Source organism: Mauremys mutica, chromosome 10 (assembly GCF_020497125.1).
Source record: "Mauremys mutica isolate MM-2020 ecotype Southern chromosome 10, ASM2049712v1, whole genome shotgun sequence".
In the NCBI taxonomy this organism is placed as follows: domain Eukaryota; kingdom Metazoa; phylum Chordata; order Testudines; family Geoemydidae; genus Mauremys; species Mauremys mutica.
In genome coordinates this window covers 25,979,361-26,000,101 of record NC_059081.1, presented here as the reverse complement: position 1 = coordinate 26,000,101, position 20,741 = coordinate 25,979,361, and the positions used below count along the sequence as shown (strand labels likewise).

The 20,741-nt window shown below is 40.5% G+C and overlaps 1 protein-coding gene across 3 annotated transcripts; it reads left to right on the top strand.

The window, feature by feature from the left end:
- Positions 1–1,391: 1,391 nt before the first annotated feature.
- On the top strand, positions 1,392–19,450 carry MMADHC (metabolism of cobalamin associated D). 3 transcript variants are annotated; one of them, XM_045032509.1, is made up of 8 exons: positions 1,392–1,481; positions 2,159–2,204; positions 5,978–6,122; positions 6,378–6,595; positions 10,500–10,605; positions 12,913–13,043; positions 15,936–16,022; positions 19,126–19,450. In XM_045032509.1, exons 2-8 carry the CDS (start codon positions 2,196–2,198, stop codon positions 19,318–19,320), a joined length of 891 nt encoding a protein of 296 aa, XP_044888444.1. In that variant the 5' UTR covers positions 1,392–1,481; positions 2,159–2,195; the 3' UTR covers positions 19,321–19,450. The 3 variants fall into 3 exon arrangements, with proteins under 3 accessions (XP_044888444.1, XP_044888443.1, XP_044888445.1); XM_045032508.1 differs by having other exon boundaries at positions 1,448–1,628; XM_045032510.1 differs by lacking the exon at positions 1,392–1,481 and adding an exon at positions 1,938–2,075.
- Positions 19,451–20,741: the final 1,291 nt, after the last annotated feature.

The following is a 20,741-nucleotide window of genomic DNA, read 5'->3' as shown; positions in this document are numbered from 1 at the left end:
TCTTGTAGTGTAGACAAGGCCTAAGGTGCCACAAGTGCTCCTGTTCTTTTTAAAAAAGCAAACAGAATGTTGGGAATCACTGACTGCCGCTGCACGCTGAGTGGATGTTTTCAGAGAACTATCCACAATGACTGCAAGATCTTTCTTGAGTGTTAACAGCTAATTCAGACTCCTTCATTTTGTATGTATAGTTGAGATTGTTTTCCAATGTACATTACTTTGCATTTATCAACATTAAATTTCATCTGCCATTTTTGTTGCCCAGTCACCCAGTTTCATGAGATCCCTTTGTAATTCTTCGCAGTCTGCCTGGGACTTACCTATCTTGAATAGTTTTGTATCAGCTGCAAATTTTGCCACCTCACTGTTTACCCATTTTTCCAGATCATTTATGAATATGTTGAACAGCACTGGTCCCAGTACCGACCCCTCAGGGATACCACCATTTATCTCTCTCCATTCTGAAAACTGATAATTTATTCCTTTGTTTCCCATCTTTTAACCAGTTACTGATCCATGAGAGGACTTTCCTCTTACCCTATGATGGCTTACTTTTCAAAAGTCAATTTAAATTAAATACTTTTTTTTTAAATGTATAGTTTTTTAGAAATCTAGACCTGTTATGTGTTTTGGTGTAACTTGCATTATTCTTATGTTAAATTTGCATAATCCTAACAAAACATTTACTTTATTCATATCTTTTTTATATATCTCATTGGTCCTGACACCCCTCCTGTAAATTCGAACACCCCCCCTAATTTCAATTCCTGGGGAAACCACTGGTAGGAGCCATGTTGGCCCCAGGATGCTGGCGACACGCTGGGTGAGGTAATAGCTTTGATGGGCCCTTGAAGGAAAGTGCTGTGTGGCGGGAAAGCTTGTCTCTCTCCTCTACAGAAGTTGGTCCAACAACAGACGAGACGGAGCCTCGCTTGTCTCGCTAGTGAATCCTGGCACCGGTGCAGCTCCAGGACCCGGTGCTCTGCCTCGAGCTGTGCCGGGGCTCCCCAGCTGGGGCCGGGGTCCGGCCCCCTGCGGGACGGGAGAGCGGTGCTGGCCTGGAACGGCCGCTGGCCCCTCTGCTCGGGCCCGTCTCTTCGCATCTCCCCGCGCCCGCGCCCCCGGCTGGGCCCTGCAGCCTCCGCCCAGCACAGGCCTCCAGGCGGCGACGCGCGCACCGCTCGCCTCACACGCGCGCTCGGCCAGCGCTAGCCCCAGCGAGCCCCTTTCTGCCGCCGCCTCATCGATGGACTCGGCGATCTCCCCAACCGCCTCGATGCAGCGTGCGTCGATTTGCTCCGCCTGCTGCGCGGAGACTGAGCGGCCGCTCTCGCGAGCCCGACCGCAGGCTGGGCCGCGAGCGCGCCGATTCGCGCCGCCCGCTCCGCGCCATGGATGAGCTCGGCGCTCTCCTCATCGATGCGCTCCCGGAGTCGATTCGTCGGCCGCGGCGCCATTTTGCAGGAAGAGCGGCGAGGGAGGTAGGAGCCCGGCCGCCGACCCCAGCGCAGCGCCTGCCCCCTCCGCGGGGCTGCACCCGAGTGTGGCCGTGGGTCGGGCTGGCTGCACCGCGAAGGGCCCTTCGCCGGGCGTGAGCTGGGCCTGAGGGGCTGCTGTGCCGAGGCGAGGCAAGCCGCGTCCGCGCTCGGGTCCGGGGGGCTGCTGGTACAAGGCGGGCGAGGCCGATGGCCCATCGCTGCGCTGGGAGGCGGCGGGTACTGGGTTGAGGCTGCAGCAAATCGCCTCCCCCTCTGGCGTCTCCCAGCGCCGGGCGCAGCAGTTTAAACGTCCAAAACTTCCCTCTGCGCAGCTTCCGGTTGGGTTAAGGGGCGACGTTGTAGGCAGGGACCTGCCACTTCCGCGGGTGCTGCTGTCCGTAAGGGCGGGTGGGTGGGGGCTGCCTGCAGTCTGACCCGTTTCGTGTTGGTCTGATGGCCCCGGGCTCCCTGCAGGCTGTCAGGGCGGCTGTCGGCGGAGTTCGGGAAATTGCGCGGTACCGTTTGGAGGCCATACGGGAGAGCTGCCGTGCAGTCAGGCTCCTGAGCAGCGCGGAAGCGGTGGCATGTTCTAGATAGGTTTGTTTACCATCCTCCTAACCACAGTATCTGACACTATATAACCAGTCACTGGTGTGTGATATTTCTTTCTTCTGTTTCAGGAAGAATTTTATTTAAATAGAGAAACAACCCTCAGAAATGGCCAATGTGAGTAATTTAGTCATTGAACTCTGCTACCAGTAGCTTATAATGTTAGTGGTGTCATTAAGCTAAACAGCATTAAGCAGGAAATTTAGTTTTCATTTGTATTGTGACTTCAGTTGGGTGCCATGAAAGACTCCTCATGCACCTTATATCTAAAGATTAGCCCTGAAGAAGAGCTCTGTGTAAGCTCAAAATCTTGTCTCTCTCTCACCAGCAGAAGTTTATCCAGTAAAAGATATTACCTCACCCACCTTGTGTCTCTAAGATAAGACAACATGCAAACTACAAAAAAAATTGTTAATATTTTATGTGGCACCAGATTCTCTTTTATTTTTTCATGGCATCTGTGAAATTCTGTGTAATTCTTCTACATAAGGTTCGATTGTTCATAAAGATTCTGTTGTACACAACTTTTTTTTAACATAAAAACAGTGTTGGATTGTTGACTGATGGAAAAATTTGACTGGCTGAATTTTTTGAGGCTGATTTATAAATTCATATATTTGTCCCCAATCCTACAAACACTTAGGCACATGCTTCAGTCCCCCCTCCTGCAGTCATGTGATATTTTTTGTTGTCGGAAGGGGGTCATGTCACAATGAAGTTTGAGAACCCTTGATATAGGGTATCCTTTTACACAAGATTTCTGGTGATAATGTAAACCGTAAGTGTAAAGATTAAGTGGTTATACTGTGTGTACAATAAACTAAAAATATACGTCTGTTCTGTGTCTTGAGTATATTTTAATATTTATTATAGAGTTTACAAAAGAAATATTTTTTTAAATTGTCCAGCAATCTAAATCATTTATCTTGTATAAACCTTTCACATTAAATAGCAAATTTTGATATTTCAGAGGATGCTCTGGCAGCACAAATTGTAATTTAAAAAATTAAGTTCTGATTGTGCTGATATTAAGTGTAAAAATTATTTGATAGAATAGTGTGAAATACAAGGCTGTGAAAGCCATTACTTAAAGCTGATTTCAAATAATTGTGTACTGATTATAAGCACTCTGAGATCTAAGGATAACACACGCTGTAAGGCCCTAATCGTGGAAGTATGAACATGGGTAATCTCATTTTCGTCAGTGACATTCTTTGTGGGGGTGTGTTTGTAGAATTGGGCCTTAAGTGCTAAGTTTTATTATTTTGATATTCCTGGATGGTGCCCCATTTGCAACAGTGCCCCATTTCAAGTAAAGCATTGAGGTGGAATCAGATTGCACTGTGCTGTGGCTTTTGAATTTAATGGAATTTTGGGCCCAAAATTCCAATTTAAATTCTAGATCCCTGCAAATGCTGGTGCATGTCAAGTGCTTAAATGTACATGTATAAGTGTCTGCAAGATTGTGGTGTTTGCCTTTAGAAAGACAAAGTGGTTGAGGTAATGTCTTTTATTGGACCAACTTCTGTTGGTGAGAGAGACAAGCTTTTAAGCTTCTGACCTGAAGAAGAGCTCTGTGTAACCTCAAAAGCTTGTTTCTCTCACTAACTGAAGTTGGTCCAGGGGTGGCCAACCTGTGGCTCCAGAGCCACATGCGGCTCTTCAGAAGTTAATATGCGGCTCCTTGTATAGGGACCAACTCCAGGGCTGGAGCTACAGGTGCCAAATTCCCAATGTGCTGGGGGGGGTGCTCACTGGTCAACCCCGGGCTCTGCCACCAGCCCTGCCCCCACTCCACCCCTTCCTGCCCCCTCCCCTGAGCCTGCCATGCCCTCACTTCTCCCCCTCCCAGCCTCCTGCATGCCATGAAACAGCTCATCAGGAGGTGCGGGGAGGGGAAGGTGCTGATCGGCAGGGGCGCTAGTGGGCAGGAGGCGCTGGGAGTGGGGGGATGGAGCTGATGGGGGGGCTGCTGATGTGTTACTGTGGCTCTTTGGCAATGTACATTGGTAAATTTTGGCTCCTTCTCAGGCTCAAGTTGGCCACCCCTGAGTTGGTCCAATAAAAGATAATAGACCAGCACAGCTACAACAACACTGCATACAGGAAATGTTTGGTTTTGGTCAGATATTGTCAGTTTAATACGTATTTTAGATAATTAACAAAAAAGATGTCTGTATAAGGTACACTAGCCTTTACTATGTACAGGCTTTGTATTCAGGTTGACAGGATTAGGTCCCAATCCTGCATACATGCACGTGTCTGACTTTGAGCATGTGAGCAGTTCCATTAAAGTCAATAGGACTACTCAAATGCTTAAAGTTAAGTGTGTGCATACATGTGTATAGCACTGGAGCCTTAAGATTTAGTCCTACCCTGAAAATCTTTTCAAAAATTCCCCCCCAGTTCTAGGAAAGTAGAACAGAGGCCCAAATACTGTCTCACAAGATGAACCTAAATTAAGCAACAAGATTGAGTTTTTAGGGCACTGCAGTTCAGCAGGTTGGAAATCTTGTGGTAGCTCTAAGTATGTTAAAAATGAAGGAGTTTATTTAATTAAATATAATGGTTTATTATTTTGGTATTAAAATTCAATTTATTTTACTGTCCCTAAACGTTTGAATTGGCTACAGATTTGTTTTTCTAGTGCATAATTGGATTGTTGAAGTCAAGAAACTAGAAGTTGTTGGCAGCTTGAAGTTATAGCAGTTAGATACTTAGTAGTTGGAGTTCTTGAAATTTGGGGAGAAGATTAAATTTGTGGGCTTAAGCACATTAGCTGGATATTTTTGCTAAACCAATCAACAGTAAAATAGTGAACAATGTTGACATTTAAATTTATCATCATTAGGATTCAGAGTTAACAACATTGAGATGAATTGGAGTTGGTCACACTTCCGAGTGCTATTGTTTCAGGCTGTTTGCAGACTTGGGAAGACAACATTGCATCCATTTACGCTCGGTTTGTTTTTTAAGGTTTTTCTTTGCTATCATAGAAGTAGGTGTTGTCTTTTTGTAATTGAACGCTTAGACTTGGAAACACAATTCTGTGGCAAATTCTGCCTCTGCTGAATACACAAGAGCTATGTGGCCTTCTGATTGTAAACCCATATTGCTGGGTTTTTTTGTAGCTGAAAATGTTTTGTGTCTGCAGAGCAAAATAATGTTGTCAGTACTAATTTTAGGCTTTCCTGGCTTGATTGTGTCCCTCAAGTTGAAATATTGCAGGTAGATGGTATAGTGACTGAATTGCTCCTGCCCATTCTGATAATTTGGTTTTAAAATAAATTTGCGTGCGCATTCTGTGTGCGCTTTCGTATTCTTTTACATTTTATTATTATTCTAAGTATCCTGTAATACCTTTGCACCAGGGGGTGGACTAAAAACAGTGCTAGTCTGTAGGGCAAAGCACTGAGATTAGATATCCGTATTTACTTACCTAAAATATTTTGATGGATCCTAAGATCAACTTTCCTGATTGTTTTGTATTTTTAGGTTTTTGGTTTTTTTCCCCCCCAAATGTAACAACAGCAGGGAAAATGATACCTAGTGTATCATGACCCTATACATAACCATATTTACATTCATGTGTTGTCACAATGATACCCCTGACTTTTAACCCCTTTCTAACTGTAGCTCAAGTGTGGAGGTATTTCAGTGTGCATTTTTGTTTGCATTGTGCAGTTTCCTTTTATCAAAATTGAATAGGAAACTTACAGTACTAATGAAGTGTAAAATATTCTTAGTTAAATACAATTAATGACACTTCATTACTATAAGTTTTTCTGTGGAGTTACATGTAGTTTTGTCTTCTAAAAAGTTAAATATAAATTCATTGATCACTTTTCCTTGCAACAGGTGACACTCATTTCTTCTTTCATCCTCTTTAGGTGCTCTGTAACAGAGCAAGACTGGTGACCTATCTACCAGGATTTTACTCCTTGGTCAGAAGGGTTGTTAATCCCAAGGCTTTTTCCACCGCAGGATCTTCTGGCTCAGATGAGCCTCATGTTGCTGCTGCACCTCCTGATATATGTAAGGAAAAATAAACGAATTTTGTTACATTTACTGCCTACCAGAGTTCAACATCTTAAAAACTATCTGTCTCAAATAAATAGAGAGAAAATTGCATTTTTTTAATATGGTGAAACATTTAGTTTTTTCACTTAATCTTTGTGATTACTTTTTTTTGTCTGTTTTACATGATTGTACTCAAATGTTTTTATTTAGGAATTAAAAATAACTGTTTTTTCAATGTGAAGAATAATGTAAGCACTCAATTTTTGACAGGTCCAAGAACTGTGTGGCCAGATGAAGTAATGGGACCATTTGGTCCTCAGGACCAGAGATTCCAGCTCCCGGGTAATATAGGTTTTGATTGTCACCTAAATGGTACAGCTTCTCAGAAGAAAACACACGTTCATAAAAGTTTGCCTGATATATTAGTGGAGCCCTTATCAAGTGAGAGACATGAATTTGTGATGGCACAATACATAAATGAGTTTCAGGTAAGAACAACAATTTAATACATGAAGCTGAAAATTGTAGTAGTGTTTTGATTTTCTTATATCCCAGTGAGTAATCTCCCAAAAATAGAATATTGATAGTGCTCTGAAAGTGATGTGAGATGAAAATGAACAGAGATGGGGGAGGGATCATATAGAACATTTGTTTCCCAAGAAAATCAACTGTCTCTTAAAACCCCTGACACTGAGTCATGTGAATATTTTTTGCAAAATGTCTCATGAAATAGCATTTTAAATAGCTGCTTACTTGTATGAGCTATATGAAAACAAGATTAGGTTAATTTAACTTTAAAACAAATTGTTGACTTAGTCTTTTTGATCTGTTTTTACAAAAAAACAGATCAGTGTTAATTATTAACTTTTAATGATTTCCTTTGGATTGGATGGGTCTAATTCATTAGGACAAAGTCTCCCTTAGTTGTGCTTGTGGTTCTTGTATGTTAAAATAAATAAATAAAAGTTCATGAAAGCCAACATGAGAAGTGTACTAACTAAACTTGATTGTAGTTGAAGTTACTCCTTTCAGAGATGCCTTATTAACAATAGGCAGTTTGACTATTATATTTGCTGGCCTTGTATATTAAGAAATTTTTAGCTCATGTATAATGCCATCAGTGAACTGAGACCTCACTGGTTTTGGAGCCAAATTAGCGATAGACATTACCCAAAAAAGCCACAGTAGTGTGAATTCATTATTTATTTACTGTGTGTGTGTATAATCTCACAGCAAAACGGCTGGCCAAGTATTACTATTTTATCAACTACAATTGGTTATAACAACATAGTAAAAGCAACCTGATTGGTTAATAGCTTAGGTTAAATAATTAAATCAGTGTTTTAATATCATTGCTGCAAAGAGCTGCAGGTGATGCGTTAAAGAGCCAGTTGCCTCTCCCAAGCCTCAGTCTGAGTATCACTGAGCTAGTATATTGGCTTTCCACAGTCCACATGAATGTTGTGACATCCTCAAACATAGGAAATCAGTTTAAAAATTATGATAAACTATTTTTATGTAAAAATGCTGTACAATATTTCTTGTGTACTGTAAACGGGCTACTCACCGCCGCGGCGCCTCCCGCTGGTTTTTCCGGGGAATTAGCTCTTTTTCAGCCCGGAGCGCCCTCTGCTGGCCGGTGGTCCGCCTGTTTTCCTCTCGGCCCCATGTCCCTCCCAGGATCCCAGCGCCCCTTTAACTGGGTTTCCCCCTCCCCGGGGAACCCCCACCCTGCTTTCCCCGCTTCGCCTCAGAATGGCTACTGCCTAGTCGTGCTCTAGCCCCAGCTCCTGGGACAGACTGCAGTATCCGCCTTCTCATCACAGGCAAAGGGGTTTGGACCTGGTGCTCTTCCTACCCCTGGGTCGCCCCTTGCAACCCCCAGTACCTGTGGCCTACCGCTAGGCTGCAGCCTGGGGTTTTTCTGGCTCGAGCTCCCCAGCTCCCTAGCCTGTTCCCAGCCCTGCTTCACCCAGGTACTTTAGCTCTGCCCATAAGCAGCCAGGCCCATCCCTCTCTGAAGGCAGAGAGAGACTGTTTGGGCTCTGGCTTCCCTGCCTTCTTATAAGCCCCAGGGCTTCAGTTTGGGGCGTGGCCCCAGCTGTGGCCACTTCCTTACTCAGCCCAGCTTCCAGAGCCACCGCTCTCAAGCCCTGGCAGGCAGCTTTTCAAGCCCCTCTGGGCAGGAGCAGGGTCCACCCTGCTGCAGTACATATAACCTGAGTTTGAACAATCCACTTGCCCATAGTGAGCTTTCTGGCTCAGCGCCTTGAACTTCTGTGGAATCAAAGCTTTAGTTTAAAAAAAAAAAAAAAAAAAGTGAACCAAGTGTAATTGACACAGGTTTTGTCTGGCTGCAACTAATTCTGTAGACTGAAAGCTCTAGCGCCTCTACTGCTGCTTATAGCTTTGCCAAGCTGTTGTAGAGAGAACATTGATAAGAGCACTGTCAGTTTCCATTGCTGCTATTCAGGAGGCTGTACACAAGAATCAGGTCAATTTCACGCTGCTGCTGTTTGGGAAAGTTCTGAGTATTAGTAAAGGCAAACACTGAAGCTTTTCTCTTGGAAACAGGAAACGGAGGCAAGGGGAGGGTAGAGTAGCAGAGACCCCTCCACCCCATCCCACCTCATAGCAACTAGAAAGCAGGAGGAGGTTAGACTAGAAGAGATACCCAGCTCCCATATCAGAGCAGCCAGGAGAGATGTTTAAGTAGCCAAGGCCCAACTACCTTCCAGCAGCCAGTGTGTACTGAGGTGGATTTCAAATGTATTATACTCCTGTGTGCCGGAGGTTGATACAAAAGTCTCTCAATGGGGTAAATAGACAGCACCCTGGTAAGAATACTAGCTTGCTTCCTTCCCCAGCAGTTATAGAGAGGGAATTGGTTTTTGGCAACTAGGTTTAGTCCTCTGGCTGTTGGGTGTCCTGTAAATTTGTAAGCCTTGTAAGTGCAAGGACTGGTTGGATGTGGGGCGAACGAGAGAGGAAGAGCCATGAGAGAAGCAGTCAGAAAACGGCAGTGTTATCTGAGTATGAAAACACGTGCACCCGAACCACAGTTAGTGACTTTTTTTGTGAATTCTTTGGCAAGATCAGCAGATCCACTAGGTTTTTTTTCCACACAGAGAGGAATACACTAGAAACCTGCTTGATGATTAACATGTTATAGCAAAATGCTAACCTAAATGTTGAGTCTTTTTAAGAGGAATAGTTTTATAGACTGACCATGTGCCTCTGCATTCGCTGCAGCTCAAGATGCTCTACAAATATACTGTACGTATAGTCCTCTTAGAGAAAAACTGAATTTACTAGTTCAACATTATTAGACTGTCAAGGGAATTGCTACATTAGCTCGCTGGAATCCCATATTAATGGTAAAATAACCTTCACGTTATATGTGGATTAAAGAGCCAAGAAATCCATGTTGAAGTGTAGAACAGATGTGGAAAGCCTAATGTAACATTTCACTCTCCCATAGCAGATGGCTGTTTTCACTGTCCTCTTAAGAACTGCAGTTTACTCCTATAACTAACTTGCAGAACTTCCACATGAAAGGCAGCTACAGAACCCAAATTGTAGCAACTAGAGCCCTAGATTAGTAGCTTTAGTTATTATAGAGCTTATATGGCCGTAATAGTGGATAGTTTTAGCTGTGAGGCTACAACAGTTGGGTACTTAAATTTGCTTGCAAAATATCAAGCTTAGGAGCAGTGCATAATTTTATGTAAATTTTTGTTTTGACTCCTGTAGTGGTATATCTACATCTGTTTAGTTTTTTCAATTGCAGCACACATTATGAATGCATGAAAATGCTAAAAGTGTCACTTTAAAGATTTATAAAGCCACTTTGTTTTAGCCATTTAGTTGACTGCTGTAGGTGTAATGTGAGTACAATTAAATATAAGGTAGTGCATTTAGACCCATCTAATATATGAAAATGGTATAGGTAAATGCAGTGGTAAAAGTTCAAAACTTTTTATGTACACATTTAGTACATATTTTGTAATGATACACAGGCCTCATATTGCAGCTTCCCTTACACAAGTAATTACAATTGACTTCAGTGGTTATAGGATTAGATTTTAGGAGAAGGCTGATCTTGATAAATCGTAGGCTTGGAAGTCAGGAGACTTAGTTCTAACAGACTTACCCTGATGTTCAAAAAAGCCTCAGTTTCTCCACCTATAAAATGGAGTGATGATGAGGTTTAGGGACTTGTTGCAAACTTTGTGAGCAGCCTTTACTCAATGGAATTACTTCTATGAATAAACGTCTGCAGGATCTGGAGATTACACAACTCCAGTTGGAAATACTATTTTAATTGTTAATCATGTCACATATTATATGAACCTGAAAGTTACCCATTTGTATTTCCTTGATTTTCCTCAGGGCACTGATGTCCCTCCTAAACAGCAAATAAATAATGCTGAAACATACTTTGAAAATGCTAAGATAGAATGTGCAATACAAACTTGTCCAGAACTGTTACGAAAAGGTACATCTTTCACATTTTTGAACAGTTTAATTTTTTAAGTTTTTATGAAGTAAAATATATATAGCATTTCTCACCATCAGACCAAGGTTGTGGAGGATATGAATTATTGTTCCTATAGCTTCACATTATTAAAAAATGCTATAAAAATAATCCAAATTACTGGCTGATTACAAAGATTTACATTTTACATAATGAAATCCTTAACTCTATATGAAAATCCATACAGAATTGTTGTACTATTAACAGCAATATTTGTAAAGTAATTTAAAAATTAGTGACTTGGTAGTAAAATTAAAAGGTCAGCTGAAGTCTTTTTTTAAGGTATGCTACACTCCTAGGCCTGGTCTATACTAAGAAGGGGGGTCGAACTAGGGTACGCAAATTCAGCTACGTGAATAGCGTAGCTGAATTCGAAGTACCCTAGTTCAAACTACTCACCCGTCCATACGCCGCGGGATCGAAGTCCGCGGCTCCAAGGTCGACTCCGCCACCGCCGTTTGCAGTGGTGGAGTTCCGGAGTCGACCGGAGCGCGCGGGGAGTTCGAACTCCGAGAAGTCGAACTCTCTGTGTCGACCCGGCAGGTAAGTGTAGACTAGCCCCTAGTCTGACCAAAACTACCTCCATAGCTGCTGTGTGTGCACCTATATAGGCTTGTGATCCAATGGATTGTGTAGGCAAGCTTGCCATATCTGAACCACTTCTCTGCCCTGTGTTCACATGGGCAGAATTGCCCTGGAGCTACTGAATCCTGTTATCTGGCTTCTCCTTTTTCTGGTTCTCCCCATGCAACAGAAATAGTTCTGGATGGACTTGGGGTATTGCATAACTGCAAGACTCCTGGGGCTAGGTTAACAAAGGGACTTAAGTGCCTATGTTTTTGCAGTTAAAAATTTCCTAGGTGCCTGTTCTGCTACCTCGCTGTAGGCAGCCAAAGTCCCAGTGCAGTCCACAAACTGGGGGAAGTTAGAGGAGCACCTGTCTCACCTGCAGAGCTCAGTCCAGTAGGCATGCTCAGAGGCCGCCTAACTCCACATACATGGTGGGGAACACACCTCCCTCAACGTTTAGATCAGTGCTTAGAGTTCTCCCCTGGTATGTGGGAGACCCTGGTTTTCTGATGAGAAGGGATTTGAAGAGGGATCTGCCACTCAGGTGAGTGCTCTAACCACAAGGCTATGGGATATTGTGATGTGTGTCTCCCTTAGTCTCTCCTGTTGAAACTGTTCCACTATGGATAAATAGAGGCACTGGAGGTGGAGAACTGGATCCTTGGTCTCCCACCTCCTAGATGAGTGCCCTATCCATCAGATTATAGATTTATTCCCACTGTTTCTGGCCCAATGACTTCTCCTCCATGCATTAGACTCTAGGAAAAGGCTCCTAGCTGTGAATCCCAACTAGAAAGAGGCACCTTCCTGTGGACTTAGGCATGTCATACCCAGGCCAAAAATTTCAAGACCACAAGCATGAAATGGTCTTAAAAAGCAGTTCAAAGGTCCCAGAAGTTGTGGGGGTGGGACTTATGGTGTCCTGATGCTGAGTGTGGGGAGACAGGTCATGCCCCCCCGCCCCAAAAAAAGAGAAAAAGCAGCTCTTGGAGTAAAGCAGAAAACCCCACAGGGTGAGCAAAAACCCCCACCAATTTTGGAAAAGGTAAACCCAAATGTGCTTAAAGTAAACTGTTTTGCCAATGCCTAATTATGTAAGAGAGACAGGGTTTAGCATACACTCTTTTCCTCAGCATCTCTCCTTAGCTAGCTTATTCAGTTCTTCAGTCAGCGTGCTGCCTTTTGTGAATCCCATTCTTAGGTGCCTGTCTCTCCCCATCATTACATAGGGAGTCTGAGCGCCTAACCCAGGCTTTATGAATCCCAGTAATTTTGTACGTCTCTAAAAGTTAGGTGTTAGGACATTGTGTCACCACACCTGAGTCCATCTCTCAATCTAGCCCTTGGCCTACAGTGTAAACACACAATTAATGCAAGGATAATTAACACCTGTAGTTTAATTATAATTACTTCATGTTGTACTATAGTATGTTTTAAAAGAATAACATCTCATTAGCATAATACCTGGGTACCTAACTCAGCTACTAAGTCTTTGCTGAGCAGTAAGATACTTATTTGCATGCAAATTTTAAAATGTACAGATTGATGAAGTTTTATTATTACAATAGTTTAAGTGAAATGTAGCACACTGAATGGAAAAGCTCCTGACATTTGAGGTACTCTGTCTGAAGTAGAAAAAGCATAAAATATACAAAACCAACCCATTACACTCCTAACATGCTGATTCCATTTCTTTAGACTTTGAATCAATGTTTCCAGAGGTGACTGCCAATAATCTAACAGTACTAACCATAACCCAGAAAACTAAAAATGATATGACTGTATGGAGTGAAGAAGTGGAAGATGAGAGAGAATTGTTATTAGAAAACGTAAGTATTTGTATTTGGTGTCAGCATATTCTTCTATGTGGTCATATCTATTGTAGATGGGCCCTATTTTGTTTATTTTAACCTGTTATTAGTTCTGGAACTGACTTACTCTCTAATTTTCTTAGACCAATCCCTTGAGCTAGCCAAGTGTAATTTTTTTTCTGTTGGTAAAATGGGGATAATGAACTTCACCAGTTTTACAAAACTCTTTTTGATATCTTTAGATGAAAATGCTAAATATTAATCTTATTTGGTTGTGAGATAAGTTAAGGAGTCATCTTATGTGTCAGTGTGTTAAAGCCTTTTCATATATTACCCAAGATACTTGGTTTTATAATCGGTCAATATTCTACGTGGAATAACAGCCATCATTCCTTTTCACTATAGTTCAAGAGCAATGCATTTCATGCTGTTTTGTTGCTTTGCATGATTTAATTCACATCCTTTCATAGCATTTGCTAAATTGACCTGTTTTATAATCTACAAAGCAGTGATTGGGTATTTTAAATATTCTAATAATGTATTCAGTTAATGCTTTTAACCTGAATGTCATTAACATTTACAAATTAATCTTCCACATTAGCTTAATACAAGTGAATCTAGTTGAATTGCCACTAGAGGTCTCTTTCTAGAAAAAGCAACTTCGTGAATTTGTTGTATATTCCAGCAGATGTCAGTATTTACTGCTGACACTAATTTTCTTAACTGCATTATTTTAAAATATATCCCTTTAAAATGTTTGATTATGTTTTTTAAATCTCTTTAACTGATAGGTTCCCTTCCTGTATGATGATTTTGTCTACCAATCCATCTAATTATGGATGGGAGTCAGCATCAGTAGAAATTAAGATGAAAACAGTTCTACTCACTATCCTTGAAATAATTTATAAATGCAGTTTATCAGTAGAGGCAATGTAAGGGTTACTACAGGAAAAGGAATAAGCAGTCTAAAGTATCAGCATGAAGACTGCATACAAAGTAAAATTCCCTTCATTTTAGTGTGTCCTTGTCTTTAAATTATTTATGGTCTGTTGGTCTTTAGCGTTGTAATCTGGTCTAATTATATGTTAATTGTCTTCTTTCTTCCTTGTGCACCTCCTTGTCAACTCTAATATAATCATTGTAAGGGTGTAGATGTAACCTCCTGGCCTAAAGGTTACTAACAGCAAATTCACAATAAAATGGCCTATTTGTTTGCTTTGTAGATGGTTAGAAATAACTTCAAAAGAACTAATTTAATGTGAGAGGCTTTTGCTAAAGTAATGGGGGTTATTTACAGACATATCTGGGTGTTTACAGTAGCAAGACTCAAGTTTAAATTAACACATCACTTTAAGTGATTGCTCTGAGACTGTTACAACACTGGATCAAAATATCTGATTTACCAAAAATTTATGCATTAAATGCTGTCTTTAGATTGCTTACTAGTATGTCTGTGACTTACTTTAAAGTTCAAATGAGTCTTCAGTTCCACTGAACCTTTAAATAGAGAAATGGGAGACTAGATCAACAGTAAGGTAGAGATCTTGATTTTTTGACTACTGGAAGGGATGTTAACTGACTTATCAGATTCTGAATTACTCTTTGAAAATGTTGAGACATAGGGCTGTGTCTGGAGCCTAAACATTAGAAAAAAATTCAACTTCCACATTTATATGGGCAGCTTTTGATTTTTAATAAAAAATAAGGAAATAAGTACACGGTCTAAATTTTAAGTAATATTATGGAGTCTGGTCTTCCACTACTCAGTAATATACCTATGGATTATACATACATATTAGGCTAGGACCTCATGCTATCATATCTTTTGTTCCTTTTGTTGCAGTATCAAGGCAAAACAACATAGTTTTACCAGTTGTGTTCACATGGTATCTAATCTGGTGTGTGTGTCACAACTTTGATGGTGTTTGTTTATGGTTTGTTTCTTTTAAAATAAAATCTATTAGATAAATGAATACAAGATGACATCAGAGACATTAAAAAAACCTTGGCCGTATCACATCACCCAGCTGTACTAAAAGTTGTTCCTAAAATATAAATTTTTCTTTTTGTATGTTTTTGTGAGATGTTAGCCTGACATGTTCTCATCCTTGTGTGGCTTGCTTGTTTCTGAAAAATATTACTGTAAAACCTCAAAAGTTCTTAACCAGCTTCCTCCCATTTATTTGGAAAACACACATAGTACAACTTTCTTTGCATGGCCAGAAATGTTCGGAGGAGTTGAATTCCCCACTAATCTTCCCCAATGGTTAACTACAGCATAACAGTTGGTTTCAGTAGTCAAAGTATCAAATACTTATAAAACTATATTTTTAAATACATTTTTAACTAGAAAGTTTGATGTCCAGACTTATGTTTAAAAGGTCTTGTAGTTAGACTTCTGTAATTCAGAGCAAACATGCATTGCTGTCCTATTCTCCTGTTCTTCTAACAAAACTTTTTGGAAATACTTAAAGTTGTATATTTAATGGCTTGTTGTAGCAAACTAGGAAATTTGGTTTTGATCTGTAAATGACTCATGAAGTAGAGAAATAACTGTGGCAATGTTTGACTTTTACAGAGGTTTAGCAGGTATGATTCTGCAAACTGCACGAGCAATCAAAGCAATTAGATGATCCTTGAACAAACTGTTAATCCTCTACTGAGTGGCACAAAGAATTTCTTTTAAATCTCATGTGATTGTAGTAGCTTAATATATGTTGTTAATTTTAATCCTTTTAGTACTGTTGTTGGCCTTTTTCTTTAAAAGGATGTTAAATTTGGCATTTATTGGTGCAGATTAGAGAGGCTCTGCACTAGGTTTAATTTAAATTCATTCAGTATTTACATATAAAAGGAGCACTTCTTTTTAATGTAATTATTTCTCCCTCCCCACCGTTTTTTTTTTTTTAGTTCATTAATGGTGCCAAGGAAATTTGCTATGCACTTTTGTCTGAAGGCTATTGGGCTGACTTTATTGATCCATCATCAGGATTGGCGGTAAGTTACTCTGCTGAAAAGAATGGGTGGAGAATGGAGACTGATATAATAGTATGTGGATCCTTTTACCTGTCAGTTACTGGTTCAAATCCAGCTCTTTTAGGTGTTGATCAAAAACTTTTTACCATCTGATAGCTCCCTTGGTGTCTTAAAGTGACATCATGTTCTTGGCCCAGTTGCCAATTACTTTTTATCCACACTACATGAAGCATTATTACAATTGCTACTCTGAAGAACGATTGTAGCAAAGAAGCTAAGTATTGGAGTATAGAAAATAAACTAGCTTCTCCTCCTTAGAAGTATACAGTCACTGCAGAATGGGGTGGGAGTACATCAGTGCATATTTCTTCTCTGGAATATTTTATAGCATTTGAGTTCTTGGACACCTTAAATACTACAGTATTTAAATCCCCTTTTGCGGTAGCAATACAGTAGAATACTCTAGTTTAAGGTATAAAGTATACTGGTAGATGGCTAATAATTCAAATAGCGATTCTGACTAAGGCTGCCAACTTTTTGAAAAAAGTTAAGACAAATTGAATACTGAACGGAATTGAAATTGACTGCATTGCATCTCTTTCATCCTGATTTACAGCATACTTTAAAACAAAAAAGTACACATCTAACACTCAGACCAGAATTTCACAGCTGTTTACCAACTGGATAACAATAACAAAATAGTCTCCTGGCACTTGTCAATTATGTCCCTATTATGTGGAATATATGCTAATACCATCCCTATTAAACAGCCATTGGCATTCATTATCAAGTTAAAGTGGCTACCTGGAATATGTGTCATTAAAATTGTCATGCCTATTAAGTGCAATCTAGTTAAGTGGAGTTTACTAAGCTCTTCTTTCGTTGAAGCATAAGTAATCCTCTTCAAGCACATAATATACAAGTCCAGCCCTTTTTCTATGCCAGGAATTAGCAACTTCAAGGTTGTAGAGGATCACTAAAACCTTTTGCCTAGTCATGAGTGCTTAGAGTGCTCCCCTGGAATGTGGGAGACCCTGGTTTTCTGATGAGAAGGGATTTGAAAAGGGATCTGCCAATCAAGTTTGACCTGGCCAGCCCTCTGTCTTACCAGCAAGGAAGGGGTTCCAGCACCTAGCTTTGGTTACTGCCTCCCCATTGGCAGAGGTGCATCCAGACATGCCCATACTTTGGAGCCAGTTGACCTTCCCTGATCTATGCTATTCTAGACTACAAAGCGAATTTTAACCAAAGCCTGGTGCAGGTATGCACTGCTGTATGAGAGAAACAATATTGTAAACTCTACCATATTAGACCATTGTAGCTGCCGAGCTAAGCATTTTTAGTGTATAATGGTTGGTTGGTTTGTTTTTTTAAAACTGAATAAAGTCTGATCACTGTAGTCGGGAGGGAAAATAATAGGTTTAGCTGGGCTTTCTTTAAAGCTGGTCAAGGGGCTACTGCAGATGATGCTGAATGCCCAAGTTCCATCTACGTTTTTAATTTAGTTTAAGGCAAAATAAATAGCTTTCTCGGTTTTTGTTCAAACTTACAGGTTTCGCACACTTTCATTTATTTATTGAGAAATTTGATGGCTTGCTGCTATCCTGTATTAAAAGTTTGGTAGAGGTGGGGACTCTGCTTTTGGGCTCTATTCTGCAAATCTTAATCACAATGGGTAGCATTTACTCATGCATCTACTTACAGTGAAGATTTCAAAATCAGTTCCTGTGCTGGGGAACTTCATAATGTATCACAAATACCTCAGTTTAAAATCTGATCATGTGAAAGTGCTATTTGCATATATGCAGTTTAAGTGAAAAGACTTGGGCATATTAAATCCTATTTTAATAGATGTCTGTATGCATGCCTCAAGTTTTTTCCTTATTTTGGTTAGTATGAAATATACTAGATGTATATATTATCATTAGTGAAATAAGAATATATGAGTACAGGATTGGGACAGGAACTTCTACATTCTAATCCCAGTCCCAACACCCGCTGCGCCACTTTACACAAGGCATTTAATCTCTGTGCCCCAGTTTCCTCATATATATAAAATGTGAATAGCCACCTGGAAGAAATGTTGTTGTATGGAATAATTAATATAGGTAAGCACCTTGAAGATGCAAATCACTCTTAAGTGTTATTTTTAATTATAACTTTTACTATGAATAACACGTTTCTGGAATTGTTGTATAAAAATCTTTTTAAAGAGGAAATACTTTCAAAATGTATAAATCTGTAGCAATTGTCATTCACTTTTATTTCCAAAATGCAAAGAAAAATCTAAAAACTATTGGAATATACCTCAATAATTTTATGGATGATGGTGTCTTTTAGAATCATTGTAGTTAAGATGGATCAACTATTCCATTTAGAATTCCTCCCTTTTTCTTTTCCAGGATTTTGTAGTTTTACCATTTAAAAACTCTGGATATTTGCTGTTTCAGTAGCTGCATTTACTTCTAACAAAGTGGGGGGGGAATAGTCTGACTGCTTAATAATATGTTAAATTTGTAAAGTATATAGGGATTTAAGAATTAAATTCCTGGTCCTGCAAGCTGTTCTGTGAGAGTGGGTGCCTGTGCCTTTTATTTTAGAAAGTAAAGCAAATTAGACAGTTAACTCTAAAAAGGTGTGCTTATTTGCATGTACTTTAACTACTCTTCAGAAATAACTTTAATACAGTGGGCTCCTTTTAAAAGTTCTACTGTTTTGTTTTTTAATGTTAACATTTTAGGGATATTCTTTATCTTAAGGAATGCTTCAAGAAATAGTTCTGTTTCAAAACAGAACATATTATTAAGGGCAACAAAGCTTACAAAGTGTTTGTTTATGTGTTTAAACGACCTATATCAAAATCCTTTGGGGCTAAGAATTAATTGTGTGTTTCTCTTTTAAACAAACACACACACACACACACACACAAGCTTATTCACAGTGAAATCACTTTACAGATTTTGGAAGCAGTTTTGTTACTAGTATTGCTAGGTTTGCATTTTGTTTAAACTCAAGTAGATCTGTAATATTTTAAATCTTAAACCTCTATTTTGTAAGATTGTCACTATATTGAACTGATTAATCCAAAAATCTTTAAAACATGAAAATTGTCTTTTTTCCCCAGTTTTTTGGGCCATACACAAACAACACACTGTTTGAAACAGATGAACGCTACCGCCATTTAGGATTCTGTGTTGATGACCTTGGCTGCTGCAAAGTTATTCGTCATAATCTCTGGGGTACCCATGTGGTTGTAGGAAGTATTTTCACAAGTGCTGAACCTGAAAGCCCTATCATGAAGAAATTAAGTGGAAAATAGCAACTGTCTTACACAGGTCAAATATTAACTTGTATTTTTACTTGATAATTTGTCTATAAACACTGTCAGAAAATGCCAAGTTTTAGAGTATGCTCACTTATAAATAATAAAATGACTGTTATTTATTTTAGTCTGCGTGCAATACATATTCACCACATGATTTACAATATTAATTGACAACATTTTAGTTGGTAGGTATGCAGATATGCCATATGATTTTTAAGCTGCAAGTTACCCTTGTCCTGAGTTGATTGAAAGTATAACACCAAGCATAATTCAGCCCTTTTCTGCTTGTTAATTGAAATGCCTGTAGCTATCTATGTTAGCAAGATCACTCTGAGCTCATAGCTTTGCCGGGCTGTGGAGATGAACCTACTCTGTTCTGAGGGTCTTAATTTGCTGTCTAGGCATTCTCTCCCCTATCCAAAACAATGCCATATAGACGTGCTTTGAGTTTTTGGGCCTTATCCACGTCAATAAAATCCAGAAATGTTTGCAAGATTAGTAAGCACTGCTGTTTACAAAACCAACTGAATTATTGCACAGAAATTAAAAAACTATCTTGGTAGGCACACATTTAATATTAATTTTCTAAAAGAATGCTTGGTCTCTCAGTAAGACTGTAAATTGTCTTCTCCAATGAGGATCTCTACAGCAATGTATTTTCACAAACATCTTATTGCAAAAATAAATTATTTTTTTCTTTTTCGTTTGTGGCAGTAGACCACTGTCTCCTTGAAGAGTCTGACTAACCTAATCTGAATTTTAATAATTAACCACATCTTACTGTACTTTTCTTAGAATGCAGTTTCTGATTATAAAACACAGAAAAGTGATTGTCAGACCATTGACCAAAAACTCTCCAATCAGCTCTCCGGCTGGGGTGCAGGTTCTGGGTTGAGGCTGGGGATGAGAGGTTTGGGGGTGCAGGATGGTGCTCCGGGCTGCGGTCAAGAGTTTAGAGAGCAGGAAGGGGATCAGGGCTGGGGTGCAGGAGTGGCTCAGGGGTGCAGGCTCCGGGCACCACTTACCTCAAGCAGCTCCTGAAAACAATAGCATGTCCTCCCCGATCCGGCTCCTTCACGGAGGCGTAGCCAGGCGTCTCTGCGTGCTGCCCCATCCATAGGCACCGCCCTTGCAGCTCCCATTGGCTGCAGTTCCTGGCCAATGGGACCTGCAGGGGCAGTGCTTGGGGCGGGGGCAGCATGCAGAGTCTGGCTGCCCCTAAGCATAGGAACTGGAGTGGGGAAATGCCGCTGCTTCCAGGAGCCTCACGGAGCGGCCCCCGCCCCCACTGTCTGGCTGGAGTGCAGGAGCGGGGCAAGTCCCAGACCCTGCTCCCCAGCAGGAGCTCGAGAAGCAGATTAAATCAGCTGGTGGGCTGGATGTGGCCCACAGGCCATAGTTTGCCCACCCCTTGT

Coding starts and splice junctions, on each gene's coding strand:
- MMADHC (XM_045032509.1), top strand. Junction 6,123..6,377: donor TGCTGCACCTCCTGATATAT/GTAAGGAAAAAT, acceptor AATTTTTGACAG/GTCCAAGAACTGTGTGGCCA. Junction 6,596..10,499: donor AATACATAAATGAGTTTCAG/GTAAGAACAACA, acceptor GATTTTCCTCAG/GGCACTGATGTCCCTCCTAA.